We start from the raw sequence: 26,560 nt of genomic DNA, 5'->3' as shown, positions 1-26,560 counted from the left end.
CAGCCGCTCCTCGAGGAAGAGAGGGAGCAAGGGAGAAGGGTCTCGAAAAGGAGGATGGAAAACTAAGAGAGTTACAGCCACCAGCAATGGACAACGATCAGCTAGAGTAAGTTGTGTGTGCAGGAGGGAAGATCCTCCTCCTCAAAAACTCCTTTCAAAGTCTTGTCCCCTACGCAGCGGTAACAGCCAAAGTCTTTGGGCAGGTTGAGGAAATCTTCTCTCGCCGAGTCTAAAGTCCTGACACTGCTGCAACTGTCCCGAACCCGTGCGCGTTGGGCGGTGATAAAAAACAAAGGAGGGAAGTCTCCGCGTTTCCCCCTTTCTCCAAATGCAACATTTCCCAGCGGCATTTAGGTCCCAGCCGCAGCCAAAGAGCGCTTCCTCCTGCACAGCGGAAACACGGCACGTGGAGACCTCTCCCTCACGTCCTCCTGCCTCCCGGGCACCGAGCACCAGACCCGGGGCAGTCTGTCTGTCTGCGTGCTCCTGATTATAATTGCATGAGAGCAGTTTCTAACAGCTTTCCTTATCGCTAATCGCCTTTTCCGTGATTGGTAGGATAAGCTATGCACCAACATACAGACACGGAAATGCATTATTATTTTTTTTCTTTTCTTTTCTTTTCTTTTTTTCTTTTTTTTTTTTTAACCACAGTTTTGAAGGAAAAAAAAACCCAAACAAAAAAATCCAAAAATAAAATTAAAAAAGAAAAAAAAAAAAGCACAATCTTTGGAACAAAAGAATTAAAGGCAGAAGTTTAAAGGAAAAAAAAATACATATTCAAAGAACATAGTGAGGTATAAAAAAGTATTCTCTTTTGTTTTTGTTTTTCCTCCTCATCTTGCTATAGAGTTCCTCTACTAGTAAATATTGCAATAGCCAGGCCTCATGAACTGGGGGGGCTGTCCCACTTGCAGGGGGCTCACGTCACTTCAGTAGGGGGCAAATCGGCTGTAGCCACCTCGGTATAAACTCGCCTGTAGAAACCAAATGAGAAAAGAAGAGGTCATTAGGAGGGCAAACCATGCCTGGAAGCTCTCAGGACTAGTGGACATGTCCTGGCATTGACCTGCCACCATCTAAGAGCCAAAAGAGCACCTCGCCTGCAAAAGCAAGCCGTAGCTCAGGGGCCAGGCTCACAGGCAGCCAGCTGGAGGGGAAGTCTGCTAAGTGCCAGGCACGGGGACCTCAGTACGAGAGGGACTCACGAGTCCTGCCCTCTGAGCCAGTTGTCTAAGCTGACTTTTTAGACTGCAGAGACACCGCTCTAGGATGCTCTTCGCCTCGCCTTAAGGTACAGGTCTGACACAGACATGATGACCTGCTACCCTAGAAGAACCTGAGCTTCATCCACTGGCTCTAAAAGGAATCCACACGATGAGCTGAGGCTCAAATGGAGGTGCTACACTGCAGACATCTATATTTAGGTGCATTCTTCTCCGCACACATTTGCATTCCAGTCTTTGCAGCAACACAGATACTGCACTGGCTGGAAGCAGATGGGTAGGCATGTGTTCTCAGCAAGCTGTGCCACTCCCATGCCATGCCAACATACCTCATTCCTGCCCTTGCATAACCACTGCTGGCAGGCACGACACCGCATGCTTCCACTAGTGGAAGACGGAACCAAGCGGAGTAGCTCTGCTGCAAGATGTCACAAGAACAACTTATTCCCTTACTCTTCCTTGCATTGACTTCTCAACACGGGACAGATCTCTGAAAGCTAATGGAAAAGGCAAGGAAGAATGTCCTGCACCTCAGGCCACTGCTGATTCTTGCTCTATGCACGTCTTTGATACAGAGATGCACCTACAGCACTGCGGGTCCTGATGTTTCGGGAGATCCTCCCACTACCTCCTTCGTACAAGATATACAATTCTGAGTGATAACTGGTCTCCTTTCTTAGTGCACACACACACAGATATATGAAAGCACAACTACGAGGCACTGCAGCTAGGGACCTCCTCCCACAGCGAAGAAATCTTTCTGGATGAAGTTCCAGTACCTGACGCACAGTGAGCAGCTGTTCCCCACGCTGGGGTTGAGAAACAGCACAAGGATGAAAATTGCACTTACCACAGCGCCAACTCCGTAGCTAGCGGCAGGGGCAAGGGCATGGTAAGGATCTGCTGTGTACACCCTGCCATAACTGAAGAGAGGGAGAAAACATACAACAAAAAAAGAGAGTTACTTCGGAGGGGCAGAGAAACAGCTGTCTGACCACAAGGCAATGGAAGAAGCAGCAGCATGCCCTTCTACACACATGTATGCATACATGCACACACATGCACATGGGCAGCCCCTCTTGGAAGAGAGCCTACGGGCATGCTGCCATGCACGGTATGAGACGGGCGAGAGACAGGCCTGCGAGGAGGGACGTGGCAGCACCAGGAGCTCAACCTGAAGGAAAGAGGTCAGCACCTCGGACGTGACAACTACTGCAGCCCTCGCCTCCAGCAATGTGGGATGGGAGGAGGGCGAGCCCCCGGTGCCAGCGCTACTGGCACGGTACCAGCTGCTAAATGGAAAGTAGTGAGGGGTCCTCTAGAATGAGAAGGGAGCATGAACTTTAAAGCTCTCACACGTGCTAAGATTAAAACACAGCCGCACCGCACAGGAGATGAAAAAATCTGAAGGCGAGCACTCTGATGATGATGATCATCCTTTGCATTTATGCAGAGCTGCATGTTAAAGCACCCTATGCCACATGAGCTGAGCAATTTTTAACTTCTGGATGGGGAGAGAAACGCACGCAGCGACGGAACCATCTGCTCAGAGTCACAGAGCAAGGAGCCAGCAATGCAAACCAGGTCTCTCGACCTTGAGCCACGACCACACCTCCTCCTTTGCACAAGGAGTGCCCAGGCTAAGGAAGGGGCCAGGATACCAGCTCACACACACCAGAAGGCAACACTGCCTGGGAGCACAGACAACTCATGCACTCGTCCTTCACACCGGGCTGTGCATGCACGTGTGTGAGTGCAAGTAAGACAAAGAAATGGGGGAAAAAGTAGAGAACTGTAATGGACCACTGCTCCTCAGATCTCTGAGCACAGCAAGCCAGCCCCACGGATGCCTGCCCCTTACATACCCATCGCTGTAAGCTGCTGCAGCGGCTGCAGCGGCCGTGGCTGCTGTTGCAGTAGCAGGCTGTGCATATCTGTAGGCTGCGTATCCACCCTGCAGGAGAGAAGAGAACTGACTTTACAGATACCTGTCCACCCACGTAGAGAAAAAAAATAAAGAAATAAAAGAAAAAAGAGTCACACATCACAAGGAGAGGAAGCGTTTCAAACTGCATCAGCTCCCATGTCACGTATATTATGAGCATCACCCATTAGCTTGTGAGTCTTCCTTTGCTCAGAAGGACTACGAAGGCTCTTCCATTACCCCGTTTAGCAGAAGGAATAAATTAAAACAAGCTTGGGCATGGTGATATCCCTGTAGGAAACTAAATTTGGCACGTGGAAACAGAAATCCAGAAGATAGCTGAAATGTTGCATGCAACGTAATTTCTATGTCCCCTTCCTCCTACGCTGGGGAAATCAGAGGCAGGCACTTTCTGTGAAGCATGTATTTTAGAAAGGGCATAATTCAAATGAACTCCTGCTTCTCCTCCTCCCTTGCTTTTTTCTCTCTTTTTTTTTTTTCTTTTAAGCCTGGGAGATCCAAAAAGGCTAGAATTTCTTTTTGTTTGGATGCATAAAAGCATCAATAGCCAGCAAAGACAAAAAACAATCAGGAACTGATGGTCAGGGAGATAAACCTCTGGTGGCATTAGGGGTGCCAACAAGCAAACGAGCACAGATACCCTTCCCTCAAAGTAAGAAGGAAGCAGGTTGGCAGAAATTATGTATGAACAGTCTGTTCTGCTGTTGCCTTTCTATCTATGCTACACATCTGTATTAAAGGTCTTTAAAGCGGTTGCAATGAGAAGAGGTAGTTCCTGAAAATATAGTTCTGGATGTGCAGGCAAAACATGAATCCTGAGCCAGAGGAAGACTTGAGGCTGTACTGAAATTCACACCAGAAGTTCTGGGGGCAGAGGAAGCCCAGGCTCAGATCCATGGCTTTGTGCACCTCGCAGCAATGAGGGACGGACCCCGGCCACCTTTCAGACCAGGGGATGAGGGTTGCACGTGGCAGTCAGGACCAAGCTCTGAAGCCAAGGTCAGATCTTCCTTGACTATGAGCATCCAAACATGTTTTTGTTAAGTTGGGGGGAGGTGCAGTGGTAAATGAACCATGGGTCTGATTTGCCAGAAACACAATGAGCCGTAAATAATGTCGGAAAACTCCACACTGCTTCTAGCTTTTTCCTTTTTCTTTCTAACTGACATTTCAGAGTTTGAAGGACCAGAAGGCACACTTATGCTCTTCACCTCCAGCATCAGCTCAAAATATCACTACCACTTCTTCCCTATAAATCTTGTGGCTGTATGCAACGAAGAGCACAAGAGAAGCTTTAGTGTAGGACTGGTTTTAGTGGGAATGGTGGTGATGGGTTGATGGTTAGAGTTGATCTGAGAGGTCTTTTCCAACCATAATGATTTTATATCTACACGGGTAGATAGCAAAAGGACAAGGGGAATGGTTTTAAACTAAAAGAGGGGACATTTAGATTAGATGTCAGGGGGAAGTTTGTGCTTATTTGTTTGTTCTTTAATTGAGTGCTGAGGTGCTGGAATAGATTGCCCAGAGAGGTTGTGGATGCCCCACACCCAGAGACGTTCAAGGCCAGGTTGGACAGGGGCCTGGGCAACATGATCTAGTACTTGATCTAGCAGTTGGCAGCCCTGTATGTGGCAGAGAGGTTGGAACCTGATGTCCCTTCCATCCCAAGTCATTCTATGATTTCTGTGTTTCTATGATTTGCCTTTGCTCAGCAGTGTTCAGTTTTGGGCTGGATAGCTTTCAAAAGAGAGGTTTAAACTTCGTTTTGGGCTATCCAAACCATGCCCAGGGGTGGTTTCCTATTTTGGAGGAGAGGGACTGGCTAGACTCTCAATCTTCTAGTTAACGGAAGAGAGAGTAACACGAATCTTCACCTGTGAAACACCACTAAGTTGCTCTTAACAAGTAGTGTTAAACTGTGCATTTCAGACTGATAAGTCTGGAGAGGTCTGGCTCCTTTCTGGCACGCAACCTCTATGAACTCTTGGTGCAGTCTGTCACTTGGGGATGGCACAGAGGCAAAAACTTCCTGGCACTGTCCCCCTCTCACCCATCAGCCATGTGTCACATTGGAAGCCATTTCAAATGTGACCGGCACACACCCTATGCATGAGAGCAAGATGCAGTTTGAAACTCAGAAAGGGTTATCGAGTAATTCTCTTTTAACTCATATCTCTCGTAAAGGGAAACGAAACCAAACCAAAACAAAACAAGAAAAAAGAAAAGAAGGGTTGGAATCAGGTGTGGGAAGGGGGGGAGGGGTGGCGTAACATTTATTAATCAAAATTAAAAACTAAGCATGCTGACATCTGGAGCTAGAACAACCAGCAAAGTCACCACGTTCAGACTCATATTGGCTAGTTCTATCCATCCCAGCATTCTCTTGGGACAGCAGTTCGCCCTAGGCTCTACCACAAGCTCAGTGAAGTACACAGCCTCAAGTACTAGAGCGTGCAGCCACAACAACCTGCTATTACGGAAACAGTCAGTCACCACTGGAGTTAACATTCCAACCTCAACGACTCCCGCAGCCTCCCACCCTCCCCCCCCAGAATGGCTCCCACCCATGCCCTGTCCCACACCACAATGTTAATAATTATAACAAGCAATAACCCATCTGTTATATCAGAGAAGGGAACAGAGACTCCACTGAGAGATTTAGAGCGGGATGTTAACATTTCTTCAGTCAACTGCACAACAAACAAACAAAACAAAACAAAAGAAAAAAAAAACACAGGAGAAATAATTCATTGGAGAAATGAAGTTAAGGAATAGCTGACGTGTATTGCTTTTTAACCATGCACTGATGCAAAATCGAAGCTACTGTTAATTTAAAAAAAACAAAGTCACAGGATACGGGTACACACGCACAGGCAGACCTGCTCGGCTCAAAGCAGTCTGCCAATTCTACTTGTGTGTACTTCAAATAAAAGCAAAAATGGGCATTATAATGGCCATGGTACGGTCCTGTCATAGGAGCAATGAGTGCGGACAGCTGGGAGATTTCTGACAAGGGGATGCATTTAGCATGACCAGCAGGTCCAAACAGGTTGAAGGAAAGAGGAAAGTTGCAACTATTACTCCTTTTGCTTTCATAAACACTTTTGCCAAGCTCTGGGAGCGGTACAGAGCGAAGGAGATGCTGTGCAGGTTGCCTGACCCAGCTGAGGCTCCCGTTCTCTGTAAACCAGGACCCCACGTGTGATTCCCTCAATGCATCTGAAGCCCTACTCAGCTTGTCCACTGCACCAGTTCTCTCCCGCCCTTCCTGTTCACAGACAGCTTTAACTAGTATGCAAAGCTCACCCGTAACCTCAGCTACAAGGTCCTACCGCTCCCAGTGATTCCTGATGCCACTTGCTTCAGGCACTAGTAAGTAAAAACTATATCGAAGCAGAGCATCAACAAACGTGAGCAACCAATGTTTACCAATGGCATCAACAAGAATTTCAAAAAGGCCCTCGCTAGCTGCACCACACTCCTTCAGACAGCGACAGCAGACACCATCGAGTGGCATGATACCTGAAGCCCAGGACAGCCATGCAAATTTCCACTCCACCTATTTAGGTGAAGTGGCGTACCCATCCAGGTTCAGTCTTTAGCATCATTAGCCTTGTCTCAAAGGGGATGAGCGTGTCTGAGCTTCTTGTTTAGGTGGGACTGGCTAAGGGCAGCCTCAGCTGAAGAACAGGCTTATACATTTTTAGTGGGCAACGATTAACAACCAAAAAGACTGTCTAAATCAAGACTGGTTCTTTCTGGTACAGTCTTTTGGATTGTCCGGAGAGCACGTGAGATAAATTAACACAATTTTAAATGCTGCTTATTTTAACTCACGTTTTCTTTCTCTTATTCTACTGCCAGTGTTGCTGAGGGCTGCACTGAACCCCCTTTCTCATGAGAACATGTAGAGAGCCTGAGCCTATAGATCTCAACTGGCAAACAACTGGATTTGTCCAGGTGTTCACAAAAGCCCATATTTCAAATTACTCTTCTGTCACGCTTTCATCCTTGGCTCATCAAGGAAGCAAAAAAAAAGAAAAAAACAACAAAAAAACCACCCATTTTTATCCCTGCTTTAACATTAGATGACAGCTTTTACAATATTGTGTTATTTCAGGGAATGAGACAAACTTGGCAAAACAACAGAGATAGGAAACTGCAATCCCAGCTAGAGCAGCATTCCAATTCCCGAACATGTTAATGCAGATAAATGAGCAAGTTAAAGCTATGTATTTCGGCTCAAAAGAAGTCCCATCTTCTCTTCCACTCTTTGGGCACATACTAGGTGTTCAGTGCAATAGGAACATCATTGCCATGGGAATATGAGGAAATCCAAACCTTACTAGGTCAGCGTATTTTGTGGTGAATAAGCTTCCCTTTTCTTCATCCCTTGCTGCCTTAGGCACACAGAGTGTGGCTGGGCATTCTTAATGCCACTAAGAAATGTTTAACTCAGATACCTGTTAGACACATTTGGCCACCTGCCAGGTTTAGACTGAGAGCCCGGTTTGGGGATCTTTAATTTGTTGTAGCTTGATCGTGTTTTCTCCACCCCAAAACTGCCCTAGAGCAGAAGTTAGAAGCAGAATGGGCTAGAACTGTTTCCAGTGTTTCTGTATTAGAAGGGTGGCATACGTGCACCAGGAATGAGCATGAATAAATTAAAAGAGGTGACAGGACAACAGTGTCCATTGCAGGCAGCAGGTGCTTCTACATGGTAATGGGACAAGCATGACCTTGTTAACTCTTCCACTGAATTTACATAAATACGTTTTTTGAATGAAATGCCACTCGGTGTGAAATCTGGACGTGCCACCCTGCTACAGCGGGGGCTCGGCTCACACGGGAGTCTGCGCTGCCCTAAAAAAAGCCTCTGTTCCCATCTCTAATGTGGTGCTGGAATGGTTAGTATAATTCAGTTTTTTCCACTGCAATCCACAATCTGATTGGTTGGCAGGTCACACTGGCACTCCTACCTGAGGTATTTTAGCGCTAATGATTGGTTCCTGTAAGACTATTCTATAACAGAACACAGGAAGAGCAGTTCAAAAAAACACAGCTGTGGAAAGAAACAATCATACAAACAGCCCGCAGCGGGGCTCACCAGCCTTTTCTTTCCAGTGGATGCAAGCACGCTTTTCACAGGCAGGAGCAGTCTTCACAATGTGGGGTGATTTGTGTTTGCTTGGTTTGGTTTTTCCTCTTCCCCCCCACCCCAGATTAACCCCCTTGAAAAGTAACCTTTCTTAGGAGCCGAAATGAAGCCCTCTGCATCCTGGGGCTGGTTGTTTTATGAATTCAGGTGTCTTGCCAGAGTGGGAAGCATCCAACAAGAGATGGAGTGCCCTCATCACAGAAGACATGGCTAGCAGGCTGGTTGCCCCAGGAAAGAAAGAAGGAGTGAGGAAGAGGAGGAGGAGGAAAATGAGAAGTTGGTATACAGCACTTAGGAAGAAAAAGCAGCCCAAGTTTGGGACACTTCCCCTCTGCTAACCCCTCCACCTTCCCAGCTAGCTCAGGGTCTCTCTGCCACCTTGCCTTGACTCAGAAGGGAGCCTAATCAAAGAACCCTCTGCCTTCCCTCCTGTGATCTGCACAATTCTCTCACAGTAACCAGAAAAGATGTAAGCACTGCAGGGAACAGCACTGTACATCAAGGAGGCACAGGTATGCTGCATCCCTTCTGCATGTGCCAATTAGCAAATTGCTTGGAACAGCAACTTCATATTTGGACAGCTTTTTCTCCTGAGCTCTGTTACAGGGCTCTGGGCAGCAGTAACACAAGATAACAGACCATCATCTCCTTTGATGAGCGCCCCATTCTGCTGTCCTGCTTTGTCACACTGAGACCTGAGCAACTGGAAAGCAAAGCCACCAGAAGTTCACCTCCCAGTTCTATCCTGACCTGGAAGCCCTTACACATTACATGATGCTACCACACCGCAGCACCAAATGATGATGGCTCTTCTTCACTGCTGTAGTCTCTGTCCCCAAAATGTACTTGATAAGAATCTCTTCCCCACCAGCAATGGAAGCTCTGAAGGAGCCTTCTGAAAAGAAACGGGGAGTAACCTTGGCCTGTCTTCCCTTTCAACATGACAACCTCTTACACATACACTGAAGGAAGAGGCACTAAGCAGAAGTTTGATCATTTGGTTGCTCGCTGTAGCAAAGCCAGTGGTAGAGCTGATATTTTAGGGCTGAGGTGGGGAAACCCAGAACTCTTGTGTCAACGACTACCAGCTTATAAAGCAACATCTGACTAAGCAGATCGATTTTTAGAGGGATGTGCACGTACTACTGTATGTGAGCATGAAGAAGCACACCCAAATTCTCTGCGTCTGGAGAGCATGTCTTCCGACTGCATTAACTGTGTTGGGAAAAGTGCCTCTGTAAGACCTGACCCTCCATATAAGCCAACAAAATCCAAAAGCCAATTCCATCCATTATCTTCAGTCTAGCCCCCAGGGTCCCCTTCATAAATGTCAGGAGTAGCATCTTCAAAGGAGCGGGGACGTGAAATCCATGCTGACACCCACGCCACTATCAATACAAAGCTTCCCCAGCTCCAAAGAACTATTACCTACAAATGCCACACAAGAGAACTTTGCCAGAGCTAGACAGGCCACAAGCAGTGATGGTAGCAGTAGGCCTGTACATTTTGGCTTTGAAGGGCATATTCCCATTGGAACTGCTCTGCAACAGCTCTCTGCTGGAGAGGAAATGGCTTTTCTTGCCGGCCAGAGTCCTTAGACTCAGGATGGCCGCAACCCAGTTGCATACAGAGACACTCTAGACACATGTAATATCGGCTGGCTGGGTAGGACAAAGACGACGACAGGACAATGTCTCCTGTGGTACCAGAGCTAATACTCAAACAGGACGAGGCTGCTGGCTTTTCTAACCGAACATCTCCATAAATTTGTACTTTACAATTCCCCAAAGAGGTAAGAGAATCTGGCCTATTTAGGTACCACTCTGACTAGCAAATTGAGGTGTCAGTTTTCACTCTAGCATCTCAGCCTCCATTTTTAATCAGTCCCAGTGCCTTCCCCAAAGGGATAAGGCTCCACATCCCAGTGGCACATGAACATTTTTAAACATCCAGTTTGCTCCGTTTAGTGTGGGCTGCGCAAATCAAACCTGAAAGGGTCCCAAGAGTGGAGAGAAAGGGGAGGGTGGAGGGGGAGAAGGAGAGGGAAGGTCTGAGGCTAAACCAGTCCTGTTATTTTTGTATCCAAATCATGTAAATGAGAGAAGTGTTGAGAGAAATTTTAATTCGCTAATCATCTCTCAGGTTGATTAGTAGCAGTGTGCATGTGAGGGAGAGGACACTCAGTAAACTGACCCTGGCAATGATCAGGAAACCCAAAGGCTTAGGTCTTGCACCCAGGGGCAAGCGCAGTGACAGAGAAGCATGCTTGCATTCCTAAATATATAAATATATATCCACAAGGAAGAAGAAAATTAAAGTAAATGATATTTAAAAAAAAAACAAAACAAAACAAACAAACCAAATCAAACAAACAAACCAAAATAAATAAATAAATTTCAAAAAATAATAATGATTAAAAAAAAAAAGGCTGGCTTGTCAGGGGTTGGGGATGAGAAGGCTCCGGTGTGTGTACTTACATAGAGGTCAGCACCGTAAAATCCGTCCTGGTAAACCACACTGCAGAAAATCCACACAAAAACAAAAAAACAAAAAACAAAAAACAAAAGAACAGAAAACACATTCCGGTTATTGAGGACGGCAGCATGCACATGCGTTTTACACAGGCAGGTGATGTATGAATCCATAACCTGGGCTTTTGGCAGGAGCAAATCAGCGAGAGAATGTGTGCGCACGCACGCTTAGACGGCTCCAAGTCATCTTCCATGGCATGCAAAGGGGGAGGGGGGTGGGCAGAGGGGGAGACAGTATGCAAAGGAGAGAGGGAGGGGAACAACCATCTTGTACAATAAAAAATAGATTCAAAAAGATCTGATGTCCTGAAGAAGAGAAACAAGGGTTTAGAAACCTCCGCTCTGGTTATTCTCCTGGAACTGTTTAAGTTACCCCCTACACACGTGGAAACATTGGCTTCAGGAAGTGGGCCTGGAAATCGAGAGGCCCCCCAGAAGGCATCCGACAGGGGCTGGAATCACCTATGTCAGAAGCACGTTTCAGACACTTCTGTACGATTACGTATTTCGAGCTTCACAGGGCTGCTTGGCTTTGTTTCTGACATCCATACATCACCTGCTTTTACCCTGCACATTAGACATGCGATAAGATTCGGCTGATCACACAAGCATGCAAAGTATTATTATTCAGCATCTTAAAGAACCAATGCAACACCTCAGGAAAACAAGTCAATCAATTCTGATCAAAGTAAACACAGAGAAATGTAATTAAAAAGAAAAAACCAAAAATACCCACAATGCATTGCTTTCACAAGCAGAGATAATGAGCTAAAAAGGTTAGGTGACTGGTCCAAGGTCCGAGAATTGGAAGGTGCAGTGGGAGTCCCTGGTAGTAATGACATGTTCCATAGCAGAGAGGAGCAACTGGAAGGGTTTCCATGGGATGATACTTTTTTTTTCTGTTTTAAGCCATTGTTTTCTTTCTCTCAGAACTTCAAGCAGGAAAATCATTAAACCGGAGCCTGGGGTTCCCAAAGAACCACTCTTGCCAGAGCATTCGCTAGCGGAGGACTATGCAGCTTGCTTCGGGGACAGGGGTTGGGGAGGGATGAGGAAGGAAGAGAGGGTATGCCCCCCACCCGTATGCGTTCAAGCCTGTCCTTCGTGCCGAGGTACCTCCTCTCGCTTTGTCATCTGAATAGCTCTGCACAACCTCACTCAAGGCTTTAAAAAAGCATTAGAGCCCCATCGTGTGATATTCATGGACCTAATGCACAGGACTTACCAGTAGCATTAAGGAAGAAGGAGGCATGGAACGCTAGCTTTTCTACTAATTATTACTTCTTTTTTTCTTTTAAAACTCATCGGATGGAATGTGAAATGCTGCCAAGAGCCTGCCACCCTCAGACACCCACCTATTGTAAGGCACGCACACACAAAAAAGCCCAGCGCATCTTGCCAAAATTCTGCATGCTATTACTAAAAATAAAAATAATGATAATTAAAAAAAAATAATAAATCAGTTGCAGTGTTAGCTACTGCTTGAATAATTTAGTCTTGCTGTCTTCCCCGGGAAAAGTACACTGCATTCCCAGTGGACAGAGTTACTGTGGTCTCCAAGAGGGCCGGGAGCAGATACGAAGATAGAGACCCTTGTTAGAGGAAGAGGGGAGCCACTTCAGCAGAGAGAAGCAGGCCATAAGATCACATTTGTTGAAGCTAATTTTTTTCTTACAATCACATAACAAAGAACTGGGCTCCTGGGACAGCGACTTACATTGCTGGGTTCTCTATCTAGGATCAGGAGTGTTTTAGCAGTGATACTCCACCTGCTCCTGCAGGAAAGGCAAACGCATGACAGAGGAAGTGACTGTTGGTTTATGAACACGTTAGCAGTTTCAACAGTTATTCCAAACACAATCAGTTGGATTAATAAAAGCATTACCACGTTGGATCAGGGCACTGTTCATGTAACTTAGCATCCTGTCAGCAAGAGACGCTAGCACCAGCTCTCCAGAGAAAACTGCAAAAAACACTAATAACATGTAAGAGCAAGGCTTCCCAAGCCCAAGCAACAGAGCACGTGTGCATCCTGTCTCTCCTTCAGTGAGGACCAACTGTTAATGATGAAATTTAATGGGGTTTATTTATATACTAAAATCGCTGTATTTGTGATTCTCAACGCTAGCAAAAACTTCACTTGAGAACCACAGAGGCCATTCTGATTATGTGGACTGACGAGAAGGATAAAGCAGCCCCATCACATCTCAGTGGCATCCATGAAAAGTCCACTAGCTGAGCTAAAACATATCCACGAGAGCAAGACGTGCAGATTTTGTAAAACAGCCATTATATCACTGAGCTGTACCAACAGTTGACTGTGTTGTAAAAGAAACCCAAACCAACCAAAACAGAACAAAGAAATCCCACAAACATCCCCACTGCTTACCCCTAGTCTGACTTTTATCTACTTTTGGTTTTGAGTCAGACAATCTTCTATATATTTATGCTCCCAAACTAAATTACACCTTACCATGACAAGCCTGTTCTCTGTATCTGTTCTTAATGACCATGAACAAGCCAATGCCTAAACCTGCAGCTTCAGAAATAAAACTGATCACGCTTGTTTTATTTTGACAATTTTAGAGTAGGCGAGGTTTTTTTTTCAGGCTTTGATTTAATTCTTACAGCTTTTGGTCTGAAGTGCAATTTGTCAGCTTCTGTTTAGAAAGCACAGCCACTACAAATTGGGGCAATATTCCAGCACTGGCTCAGGTCACGCCATAGAGCAGAGGTTACTGTGCCTCCACAATTCTACTGAATGCTGCCTCAGTTACACCTTGAGAGTTGCACTGGTGTTCTGTGGTCAAGCCCAAGCGACTATCCAACAATTCTTCACTTCTCTGAGCCACTGCTTTCTATCCTATGAGTAACTTTTCCTGAGTAAACATTCACGTCCACACACTCGTTTAAGTATCTTTCACATACACGCTAGTAGATGTGAGCTTCAGATCTAGCTTCCCATCTTGAAATCCATTTATTTAAGAATGATACGATTTCTTGCACCTTCCTCTGGAGAATCTAGCACTATAGACAGTCACGAATTCCAATAACCTCAACAGTGCTCAGGTCTGATCCAGCATAGCAATTCCAAGAAGCTTTTATTATTCTTCATTCTTGTTTTATTTTTACAATTCTGCTGAGCTCACAAGTTCAGTGATACCTCTAAGTTTTAAAGCAACTTAAACGGCACTAAGTTTTGTGAAAAATCAGTTCCCCTCTACCATGTTTGAGTAAACCCACAGCTCACTTTGCTGCCTTCTTCCACAAGACTCACTATGCCTCGATCATTCACGTGCTGCTGACTGACCTTCTGGCATCTGCCCTGACTCAGTGGGGGTCAGCAGTGCTCACATCTGTGGCTGTCCTATTGGTTACTGCAACACGGATCTGAACAGCACAATGTACATTATTCCATAAGGAATCAAAATCCCTCTACAAAATACTATGTAGAGATTCAGGCTGTGACAATGATAAACACCAGAATCAGTTAATTACATCCCAGTGCTTGGGAGGAGGGGAAGTTCAGGGCCAGTTCTGAAGGCACTTCACGTCCTGCTATCCTGCTAATGTTTACTGGATAGAATGCTGCCCGTGAAGACATGAAATTGGTCAGCAGGGTCAAACAAACCCAATGTAACAAAAGTGAATGCAGTCACAAGACAGTATTTGGAAAGGATAATCATTGGAGCCTGGCCCATATTCCAAATTAAATGCATACTTTACAGGATTCAGGCTGGATTTATATGGAAGACAGCTCGAGTCTCTCCTGGTTGACAGCCTCTTGCCAGGAATGTTCCGGCCGTTACTTCCAGGGATGAAGCATACAACCTCCCTGGTGCAGGTACTTCACACTCTCCTAGATAGTACCTCAACTTTGCTTCTCTGTTTTGTTGCGGAGCACTTTCCAATTCAGCAGGGCTCGGTCATTTTCAGAGCAACAGATAGACAAGCTGCAGGCCAGAGGCTTAAGTCAGAGGATGTAACATATGAACTAAAGGAGGTGGCAAAAAAATGGATCTAAAAGCTCAAAAGACCACTCCATTCAAAAGCCTACATGTTCCAAGGAGCTTTCAATTAAACTGTTTGGGTAAATTAAATAACAAACTTTGCTAGATTTGTCTGAGAGCAAAGCTGGACCACGGCACCACCACTGCAGCTTGCTTCCTTCAGCTCCACTTCAAATATCAGACTGGACGCCAATAAGGAAGGGCCACAGAAACTCTCCCCACTTCATCTGCTACAGAATGCTTTACAAGCTTATCTGTATCAGGCTGGCTCCTTACGCTGATGTGTGTAGCTTCCTCCTCCCTTCTAATAAAAAGATTTATAGCTTAATTTCTTCCCTTTTGAAGCTAGTCCGAGGGGAAAAAAGTAATAAATAATAAAAAAAATCAGCCCACTCTCTGTGTTGAAGGATTTGCTCCTATTCCTTACCGAGTGACCTATCTTAAAATATGGCCAATAACATTCTAGAGAGACAATATGAACAAAGCATCCTCAAAATCAGAAACAACAAAAGGACAGCTCGGAAGGGACTTGTGATCTCTGCCATTCCATCACGCTTAACCAAACAAACAAAAAATCCCCAAAAGACACGTACCAACCCAGTTCCTTCTACTTCTGAACAGCAGAATATTGTTTGGTAACAGAATCTCTTCCACTGCATTACTAGTGTAAAGTCAGAGGTCAGAGAAGCGTGCTGAGGCCACAAATTCAGCGTCACTTCACACAACAGAAGAACGCTGCACTTTGGTTCTCACTATATCCCAAACACTCCCAACTTCAAATTAATGGACTTGATTAATCTTTGTTTTAAACCTTTTTAAACCGTCTCCAACAAAGAAAGCAAATCCATTGTGGGTAGCTGGCTCTTCTGTGTCCTACTGCCAGATGGTGAGGCATGAAGGTATGAGATAATATTCCTCATTCCTGGGCAAGAACACCACAAAAGGAGCGCAAAGAGTTGAAACTTTTTGGGACATCTTAGGCCTCTCTTTGTGTCCTTCTCAGCAGCGCTGCAACGTATTGGGTCAATGGATGACAAATACCAGAAAATAAATTGAGACATTCTGAGAAGGAGAACATCAGCACTTTAGGCTGCTGCAAGTACTGAAAATTCTTTCAGGCAAGAAGGAAATATGGCAAAATTTAGGATTGCCCCCATTGGATGCCATCGTGTGCAGAACGCTCCGGCACTAAGCGAATATCCTGACTCTCACCATCCAGACAAGTTTAGTTATGTTTTTGTTAGCCAATCAACTACTTGACACGGTTGTGCAGAGCACTCTGCTCCTGTGACCAGTGCTTACCCTGGGTAGGCAGGGATGGCTGTGGGAGGTACTGCCCGGACTGCCCCATAAACTGTCCTTCCTCGGCCCCTCAGGTGGGCTCCCCGAAACGCGGCTGCTGTGGTGGCTGCAGTTGGATAGGGGAAGCCTGGAACTGCAAAGACAGACAAGGGAGAAGGTGAAAAGGATCCCAGCTCCTGCCCAGGGAACAACCGCCTGCTTCAAACAAAGTGACACAAGAGCTCCGCAGCGGTGGGATGTTTTGCATCAGTCCTGCGGAGGAGCATGCTTCTAACCCAGCAAGCACCGTATACATACGTCCTGCTACACCATGGCCTTTCGGGGAGGAGGGGTTGCAGAGAGGTTTGGCATGCAAGAGGTTAATGCATTGGCATGCCTCACCCACCACAAACAGGGTCCAAATCCCCCCCTCTGACACCGCCATGCAGTCTGGTTAGAGTCCGAGAAGCGCAGAGAGTTACTATCAATATAGCAGGCGGCTCTTCCAAAACTGCAGAGGCTCTTTAAAATAATTTGTCAAGAGGCCCTTAAAGTCAATCAACTTACATCAGTCTCTTCCCTCCTTTCCCCTCCCACTCTTTGCCACCCAATCCTCTGTATGTTCATTTTAAAGCCTGAAAGACAAGATAGCCCATATAACAGCAGCAGAAACCACCCATAAAGTGCCAGCTTACTGCGAGCCCCTCTTCATTTAACGCTATTGCACTTGATGCTGGCGTACCACGGCTCACCATGAAATGACGTGAAGCCCTAGAGGCATCTGCACACACGTCACGAGTAGATACCCAGAGGGATGAGTCAAGAGGCGTGAACCCAACCCAGCGTGCGCCCAGGTGCACACCAAGGGGCCCCGTGCACTCACGGCTGGACAGCTTGTATAATATGTACTTTAGGAATAGTCCGTTTGGTTTCTTTGATTCCAAAGGGACGGAGGGAAATAAAGGGAACGGCCTACTCCTTGCACACACCCTCCCCTCGGTCTGCAGCCTCCTTGTCACATAGATGAATCCATTCATAGATGAACGGGTTACAGCCACTGCACAGTTTACTTGGGCTATATATAAACTCATTATTCCCGACAAGACCCATCCTTTCAAGTATATATTATACAGACTGGAGAAAAGAAGGGAAACAGGTCATAGTTAACTCAAGCACAGTAACAAGAGAGGGGCCAATGGGGGCTACTTACTGATTAAAGGAATGTAAGTGTTAATACCCCCCCTTCCTGACAGGGGCACTGCGGCGTCATTGCCCAGCGAGACATCTGCTTGAAAGCTGGACGCTAATTTAATTTTAAAAAGAAAAAAACAAAAAAACAAAAAAAACGTAAAAAAGGTTATAAAGAAACAGCAAATTGAGAACATAAACAAACACCACTGCAGTTAAATGGCAGAAGTGGAAGTGTCTGCTGAAGCTCTACCTGCATATAACTCAGGGCCGTACACCGCTCCAACCACAGGACTCAACTTCCAACCTGAAACAACAAAGACTGCAGTGAATGCCAGAATCTACACCAAGAGAAGGAGCAGGCAGCGTGGGTACGGGGAATGGTCTCTTGCATGCGCCCCAGCTTCACATGCAGCAGCTCTTTCCAATTTCTGCTTCACCACAATCCCCCTTGGTGTAGATGGAGGCCAACTGCTTTTTTCTAACATCGAGGTCTAGGTGTAGGTTGTCGTACTGAAGGGAATAGCCAACCACCAGCTGATGCACAGGAGGGCACTGAGGGAATGCCAACTACCTCATACACATACTTGCCACAAGCACCGTGCAGACCTACATTCCCTGTGTGAACTGTGCTGTCAGCTCCTCCACGCATTCATGTGGAATGCTGTGGATCCAAAACCTCTCCAAAGCCACAGGGAAGTCAATTTACACCTTTAAATTCTCAAATCACCACTCTGTCGTATTTGCTAGAGATCTAAAAAGCAACAGTGATTGAGATTTCCTCACTAACTGGATTGCACGACTGCACAGCAAAAAAAGCAATTCACTCTCCACATCTCACATTTGCTCCTCTCCGTGTTATTTTAGAGTTTCCTATCACCTTTATGCTCCTTTTCAGATGAAAGCCTTCCCAGAGAATTGCTTTTAATATCATCTGGATAATTGGCAAGAACTGAAGTCATCAACACGAAATACACAAGAGAATAATGCTTAAAGGAGCCACCACTGGCCTGCCACCATAGAAGGGGAGTGAGGAAGAACACATTCCCCAGTCAGATCTAGAAACCCTTCTGCCAGCCCCATCATCTTTCTATCTGGGCACACAAGATGGGTGTAAAGCTAACAACATGATCTGGGCTGGTGTGGAAAGAGGAGGAAAGACTGTATCTATTCAGCTAGCAATCACACAGGTATTCCTATTGAAACAGATTCCTACCTTTCCTCTGCCTTGTTCTAGGAGTCCTGATACACACACTACACTTCTACCACTCCTACCCAGCCTAGAAACCACACGAACAATCTTGAGAGGTGCAGCCCATCAGCACCACTCCCTCATCTGAACCGACGAGATGCGATGCACGCTCCCTCTGTGAGCCTGGGCACGTTGTCCTGCACTGCCCACCTTACTGGCAAACACTAATGCGAGTGGTGGCAATAACAGGCCTGGGATCAACCCCTGGGTATAGTAACGATTGTACCACCAGTTGTCAGCATGCATTATGCCTGGCCTAATACCCATTTCCTCACACACTTTTAAAGCAAACACTGCTGGCTGCTAAAGCACAATATTCCCACCTGTTACCACGTTTCGCAAGTCATTTTTATGTAAGACAGGTTCTGATACCAAACAGTCATACACAATTTCCGTCCTTCCACTCATGCAAATGTAACACGGCTGTACTGCCTTCCACTACAAGATTTCCTAACTCCTTTCAAATACTCAAAGCCAGAATCCCAGTCTTTCTGCCTGTCCCTGCTTCCCCACTTCTGTAACCAAATAAACAATTACAAAGCACCATACAACAACTCAGCAGCAGAGTCACAAATAAAACCTTTATTTTCTCATTCCTGAATCTTAAGTTGTAATTAAAACGGATTCTTGCAACTATATATGCATAGCTCCCTGCTTATTGAAGCTGTTTAGAACATTTTCAGGCCAAGAAGGATTTTTCCTGCCTGGTTCAGGACTAAGATTCAGATTCAAAATGTGTATCAAAGCAGCATTCAGTTCAGTCAGGAGAAGAACGATTTTTTTTTAATGCTATGTATGCGCCTATGCAGCAAAATCACTGCAGAGACAGAAGAACCTAGATAGCCAAGTGAAATGGGACTCTTCATTACCCAAACAACTTGGTCATTCTCTATTCAGGTTTGTTGGAAAACGACAGAATGCCAGATACAGCCTGCAGAAAGGGGACATACAAATAGCCCAGCGTCTCTATTCTCCCAGCTGCTTGGGGACAGTTGCACTTTTGCTGCTAGAACTTGAGCTGAGATATATCCAGCTATGCATCCTCAGTGATGTTCCATTTGTACTTAGGTATTTAAGTGAGGGTCAGCCTTCTGCAGGCTGGCACAGCATTGGTTTGCAGCAGTGGCAGGCGACGCATCAGACCCTGGGTTCCCTTCCTAGCTTGGCCACACTGGGCACATCACTACTCCTCTCTCTGCCCCAACTTCTCCACCTGAAAAATGGTATTCCTTCAAAAACTCGTACAGTTATACTGAAGCATAATGCTGTAGATTAGAGCTTGGGAGTCGTTCTTCTCTTTGGGGAGAAAGTGAGATTTTTCCCTGGCCGGGGAAGTCCTGATGAGAGCCCATGACTTCCCCCTCACCAGGAAGCTTTTGTCTTCCTTCTAACCTTTCAGCTCACCACGAGTACAAACAGTCTCTCTTACCATTTGCATATGGCGTGACCATCTTCTTATTGGTCATCACTCGTGCTGTGGCGTTGTTAACCTACAAGCAAAAAGGGGATGGGGAGGAGAGGGAAGGAAGCAGAGGACATTAGGAAAAACGATGGAAAACTCTGATATCACACACACATACACACACACACACACACTATACTTTTCTGAGCAAAAAAAATTGAATTACTAATTTTACAAGAATGCATTTTTAAAATTACTTTTAACAATTGCCATTTAATTTTAAATGCTATAGTTAAACATGGCACTTTAAATTATGCATTAAACAAAAGGCCAACAAGAGTAAAGTGCAGATTCTCAGACACCCTGGCACCCCTTGGTGCATAGTTAGTACCAGCTTATCCTTCTGAAGGGCAAAACATTTGGTGCTCACAGCTGCAGCCCAGGACAGGGCAGTGAGGCAGGTGATGCACAAGCTGACTTGTTTCTCAAGCTCACCACTGGACAGGGGCCCATGGATCACAGTCAGGTTTGAGATAGGAAAATGTAACCTGCAGCCCATCAGCTTAAGATCTGAACTGCCACGGTTTGAGATTTTGGGCAAGTCACAGAGTGTCTGGACAGACTGCGTTCACTGATTTGCTCCCCACCATATTTAAATCTTTTTCCAAATTATTTTTTTCCCAGATTAAGAAAAGAAAACAGATAGCAGCAGAGCCAGGTCTTTTGTTGTTGCTGTTTATTGTGCCTTCCACCCTCTTTACAGAGCACTGCATCGTTCCAAGCGGTTTGACTGCTCAAGCAAGTGGGGTGTTACCACAGAGATGGTGCTGACAAAGAAAAGATGGACCAGTTTGGAAGCCAAGTTACTGCAGCCCAGCGTCAGACAGCCCCAGAGTTCTTGCAAAGAGGGCAAAAGTCTTTATCCAACATCAATAATTTATCAGAACGTCAACCAAATGGGGATTCAGGTTAAGAAAAAATACTATAACAATAAAAGCTGCTCTGGGCCCCTGAGACTTACAGAAAGGTGAGCATATGTGAGGTGGGGAATCTGGAACTACATTTACTCTCGTTTTAGCCCCAAAACAATCGAAACATTTCACATTTAAAAAGAAAGAATGGAAAACAACAATGATGAGACTGAGAGCATGCAGTTAAACACACACAGATAAAAGAAAGAAAAAAAACACAATTGATTCAGAGGGTGGGGAGGGAGGAGGGAGGAGATAGGGTCTCACAGACAATCATTAAGATGGAGCGAGTGCCTGAAATCAGCTGCTACAGCAAAGTGCAACACAAGCACTTAAAGGAAAAATTGCCAGAACCGATCAGAAACCACCAGTCAGCAAAGAGACCAACAGCTGCATTTAACCAAGTAAAGAAATAAACCGGGACGGGGGAGAAAAAAAAGGAAAAAAAAAAAGATTGAGGAAAGGAACGGTAACAGCTACAAACAGGTCTCAGAGCAGCAGAAAGAAGGGGCAGGAGAGAGAGGAATGGGTGCATTAATAAAAACCAGCCAAACTGGAGTTCAGTAACTCTGAGTAAGATGTGCAAGGGGAAAATCACCATGAAGTCAGTAATCAAACAGCTCAGACTGCTACAAAACGTACATCCAAAGTCCAGGCGGCATTACTCAACAGCATTGAAAATAAAAGGGGGAGAGGGGGGGGAAGGAGGTGGGGGGGGGGGACAACAAGTCAAATCACATTTCGTTGTGTTAATGTGAGATGGCAGATGGATTTTTTCTTTCTTAATTTTGTTTTTTTTTTTTTTTTGTAATTTTAAGAAAAATTAAAAAAAAAAATTAAAAAAAAAAAAAAGCTTCTTCTCTAGCGCTTTTGTTTCACTTACCGCCAACTCGTACCATCGCCAGCATTGTGTATAGTTACCATGGAAAGAGTGAGTCAAGTGAAGGGCCCTAAACGCTAGACCATCGAAAAGGGAAATAAAAAAAAAAAAAGAAAGAAAAAAAAAAAAAAAAAAAAGCAAAATATGCAGACATCTTACTCAAAACGGCGGCTTTTTTTTTTTCATATTTGTTCAAATATTTGTACTTTTTTTTGTTTGCTTGTTTTCAAGAAAGAGGGAGAGAAGGAAAAGCCAGTTAGCCTTCACCATGGTGGATCACCAAATTGGCCAGCTCTGGGCCTACCCCACATCTACGGCCCTGCTGGCCGCCCCAACATCACCCCTTCGCACCCGTCTAGGGCCCACGTGAGAGCCAGGAGCTACCCCCACCTCCCTGCCCATCATCTCACACTTGTGTGGAGGAGAACTGGCCTCGAGGAAAGAGAGGAGACTGGCTGGCCCCCTGCTCTCTGTGCGGGCACAGAGTTAGAAGTCGGACAGTACTCTTTCGGTTAGCATCGTTCAGGCCTGATATCAGGAGATCGGAGCCTCGCAAACTGAAGCAAAGGAAAAATCAAGACAGCAAAAGGGCAAAAATTTGGAGTGGGTGGGGAAAAAAAAAACAACAACTCAATAAAAAAGGAAACAGAAAAGAAGAATACCCAAAACAACAATAAAAATATTTCGTAAGGGGTGTAAACTTGTATACGTTTCAGTGCAGGGAGGTGAAGGACACAGACACAAACACACACGCACACACGAGACCGGGATCCAAATGTGAAATAAGTGAGGCAAGACACAAAAAGAAATCAAAAGAATAAATATAAAGAAGAAATTGAATTACTGAAGACATGCACCTCGATTTTACGGCCCTCTACCACGGTGCCGTGTAATTTCTCCCTGGCCCTGTCTGCATCAGCACTATTCTCGAAAGTTACGAACCCGAATCCCTGCATGCAGCGGGAGAAGGGGGGAAAACATGCACATCGTTATATATTGAAATACTGATCTCTAGGTAAATAGAGAAAAAATATCACAGTATGAAATCAACATCAGCACAACTCAGCAATAACCTCCTAGAGTCACATTGTTGGTACATGCATGTTTCGTAAATGAAAGAAATTAAAATTCAATACAACAAAAGGAACCATAATCATAATAATAAGAATAATTAAAAAAAGAAAACATAAAAGCAATTGAGGCCAGACCAAAAAAGAAGTACAAAGTTACTCGAGACAATGTGTTTTGTTTTAGGGGATTTTTTGTTGCTGTTTTTGTTTTTTTCTCTCTCTTTTTTTCTAATTATTTTTTTTAAAGAACTAAACCCGACACAGGCAGCAGGTTAGGTCCTGTCCCTGACAGCAAACACACACGGTGCTGAACCCACTGCCCGCCCTGGACACAGGACAGCACAGCACTTTGATCTCTTGAACAATCACTGCCATCTGAGCTCCTGGCATCGGGAATTCTGTGAAGCTTTGGGCATATCAAACACTGAACCCTGCTTTTCCCACCTGTAAAATTGAGACATTAATAATCACCTACCTTGGAGAGCAGCTGAGAGGAAGGGCTGTTTGTAAAGCATCCCTTTGCAAGCTCTTCAGGGCACAGCTCACATCTACTTCTAGGCCTATAACTTCCCTAATAACACACGGGGCCCTGAGAGAAAGGAGGGCTTCTAGGTGGCATCAGGAGATGAACATCACTCAACGTGAAGATTTAGAGCAATTAGCATCGTTCTGGTTTCCATATTTTCCTACCTGTGCTATGTTGGACTAGTAGGTAAACCTTAACAGCTCAGTACAGACCTACTGGTAAAGATAAGAGTTTTTCTGGCACTTCTAGCTAACTGTTCCCTCCTTCAGGGACTGCCACCCATCTTACTTAGCTTTGATCTAAGATGAGAACCTCTGTGCCATGAGTGGTGATCAGCCTAGACACACTACAAAGCTTGAAGAAAACATGCAGCAAGCTTAGGGACCACCAATGTGCCTCCCTGACTGTACCAATCATTCAGATTTACCAGGTCCATAAGGGCACATGCAATGCTCCTGTCCCACATACTCACATGCCCATCAACTCAAGCAGGGGGGTACAAAGGCAGGGGAAAACATCATGCTCACCTCCACAGAGGTGAGTGTGCTGACAGTCGAGCAGATCTAAGACTAAGGGGATTAGGAATTTAGCTTGTAGGAAATGGTGCTCTACTACAGACAACCACGAGGAGTTAACCTTCATATTGTTGCAGAGGGCAGAGCCAAAGTGAAAACTTGCCTGCATTTTGCTTTTAGGGTACCTTAAGAATGGGAGAAGAACTGGCTTCTATGGCTTACGATAAAGCAAAACCCAGTTTAATGCACAGGCAGGAAGACTTAAGTCTGCGTCCAATGCAGTGGAAACTCTTGATATTAAGCAGAGCACTGGGTAAGGTGATCAATTGCAAGCTATGCCAGGTCAGGGAAATGGCATGCTAGCCTGGCAGGCCCTCCATGAAGCTCAGGGTCAGGATGCGTGGATACTCAAAATATAGCATCTTGATTTCTAGGCACTGTTAGCAACAAGACATAAGCAAGCCATCACTGTAAGTGCTTTTTAAAGGGCTGCACCACACTAGTCTTAAGAAGCTGCCTTGCGCATGCTGGTCTTTATCATCCACAGCTAGGCTTCCAGCACAAAGCTGTTACATGTTTGTAAAATGCAATGTAGCCTTTCTTTTTTCTTTTTCCTCTCTCAGGAACAGCAGTAACCAAAGAAAAAAGGAAACCAAAACTTGGATACCCCAGTACTGTTGCACCGAAACCAGTAAGAGCTCTCTCTTTTGGGTGCCAACCCTCTCATCTAAAACTTCACATAATTTCCTTTCTCCAGCTTAAAGAAAATGAAAGGCTATATAGATAACAAACTGTTGCCTTTTTCAGAACAACAAATGCTTTCAGTTGAAATGAATTAAAATGAGAGCTACAAGAGATCAGGGCCAATAAATCAGTCCAACCACACGCAACTCTCCAAGAGGTTGCAGGGAACTCGGGGGTGGTATAATAACAAAGCTGATTATGAAGGGACAGTGTATTGTATCTGCTTCAAAGAACCCTTACAGAGAAAGGGGAGACTGAGAAATAGAGTAACACGTTTCCCTCTGTTTGATATAATGGGGAAAAAAGCATCTTTAAAAAGGTCTGGGGAGGAGGGGAGGAAAAGACTGCGACAGCAATCTCTATTTCCCTCTTCTCTTTTGACATGAAAATTTTTGTTTGTTCTAGACAATCCTGCAGAGCCTGAGCACGATTTATGTCTTCAGTGATGCCATGAACTGAAAGCTGGAGAGCAGAGGGAAGGTAATTTTTTAGACATTAGCCTGTGCAGACTAGAACCAAATTAAGACCATTTAAATTCACATTTGTTCTCAATTAATGAAGTCTGTAAGGGATTTTAAAACATTATCATCAAATACCTTTAAACTGACTTCGAATTTTCAGTATTTTTAATAAGTTAAATCAAGGTAGGGTACAATCCACATGCAGACTAGATAGGAATAATTAACAATGTGAATTAAAACAGAGTTAATTTGATTCTGAACAACATAACTAATTAACCAGACTTTTTTTTTTATTATTCACAGATCAGTCCTTAGCTTATGCAACCCTTTGTTGAAAACCATTTAACATCAATGCTGAATTAACACTTTCCTTAGTCGATTATGATAGAGTCAATATTTGTGCCCGCTTGGTTAGTCTTCTTAATGCAACTCTTAAGACATTCAAATTTTCATCAGGAAAAATAAGTGAGCCATGCTTGACACTTCTATTATTTCCAAGTTTGAAGATCAGCAATTAAATACACATTTTTGATGCAGGGAAGAAAAATTATACATATATTTTAAAGTCCTTCTCACAGATGACCTGCAAAGAATAGGGATTAATTTGTACCTAGAAAAATATACAACAAACAATTCTCAGTTCCCCCCCCCGAGTTTGTCTTAACCTTAAAGAAAAAAAAACAAGAACAGGAGGCAAATGACCAACGTTTGCTAGTTTATATCTATAGCAGGTACTGGTTTGCCCCACCATACTATATATGGAGCCAGAGGAAGGGAAGATGCAATCCTGGGTTAAAAAAAAAAAAAAAAAAAAAGATGACTTAAGGTTTCTAGAATTTATACAAATAGCTTGCATTTAATAAGGCTGTTATATTAACAAGGTTGTTCTTTTCAACATTTCCCTTCCACCAACAACTGCTGGGAACTTCTTCCAAGCAGGAAATAAATGTAAGCCTCAATGTATCCAGTGGGCACTAAACCCCAGCAAATATTTTCAGAACTTGTGAGCAATTTGCAGGGCCAGACTAAGCCCCCTTTTACCCAAAGGTTTATTCAAAAGGCCTGAAGAGTCCGAGTAACTGTCACCCTTTTAGTCTGGCCTCAGACTCTGCAATAAATAACAAGCAACATGATGAGCAGTGTAAAAATAAATAAATAAATAAATAAATAAATAAATGTAGAGAGAGAGAGAGAGAGAGTATTTGAACGTTTCCATCTCTGAAGAATGAGAAAGAAAATTTACCATGTAACCGTAAAGGGAGAAATCAAAAGCAGACGGTTCTCCTGGGTGTGGCCAGAACACAGAAATTAAACAAAACAAAAAACAAAACAAAAAAAGTAAAATAAAAAATAAAAATAAAAACAAAGGAAACTAGACAGAGCCCCTTGAAATCCAT

The 26,560-nt window shown here is 44.6% G+C and overlaps 1 protein-coding gene across 14 annotated transcripts in view; it reads right to left on the bottom strand.

Moving 5' to 3' along the window:
- Nucleotides 1–807: 807 nt before the first annotated feature.
- RBFOX2 (RNA binding fox-1 homolog 2) overlaps nucleotides 808–26,560 on the bottom strand; it is a 153,808-nt gene continuing 128,055 nt past the window's right edge. For 8 of the 14 annotated variants that reach the window (XM_065743049.1, XM_065743051.1, XM_065743063.1 and 5 more), the window contains 9 exons: nucleotides 22,705–22,797; nucleotides 20,024–20,084; nucleotides 17,596–17,649; nucleotides 17,365–17,457; nucleotides 16,176–16,308; nucleotides 8,154–8,196; nucleotides 3,092–3,180; nucleotides 2,077–2,149; nucleotides 808–977 (listed from right to left, as the gene is read on the bottom strand). In XM_065743049.1, coding sequence (XP_065599121.1) covers nucleotides 933–977; nucleotides 2,077–2,149; nucleotides 3,092–3,180; nucleotides 8,154–8,196; nucleotides 16,176–16,308; nucleotides 17,365–17,457; nucleotides 17,596–17,649; nucleotides 20,024–20,084; nucleotides 22,705–22,797 — 684 coding nt within the window. In that variant the 3' untranslated portion in view covers nucleotides 808–932. Of the gene's footprint in view, nucleotides 978–2,076; nucleotides 2,150–3,091; nucleotides 3,181–8,153; nucleotides 8,197–10,809; nucleotides 10,850–12,057; nucleotides 12,639–16,175; nucleotides 16,309–17,364; nucleotides 17,458–17,595; nucleotides 17,650–20,023; nucleotides 20,085–22,704; nucleotides 22,798–26,560 lie in introns of those variants that run through there. The other 6 variants (XM_065743050.1, XM_065743052.1, XM_065743053.1 and 3 more) reach the window with 5 other exon arrangements.

This window comes from Cyrtonyx montezumae, unplaced genomic scaffold (genome assembly GCF_038088225.1).
Source record: "Cyrtonyx montezumae isolate F1298 unplaced genomic scaffold, pur_monq_1.0 scaffold_3, whole genome shotgun sequence".
NCBI lineage: Eukaryota > Metazoa > Chordata > Aves > Galliformes > Odontophoridae > Cyrtonyx > Cyrtonyx montezumae.
Note: the sequence above shows the minus strand (reverse complement) of the source record. Positions and strands in the feature narration are given on the sequence as shown.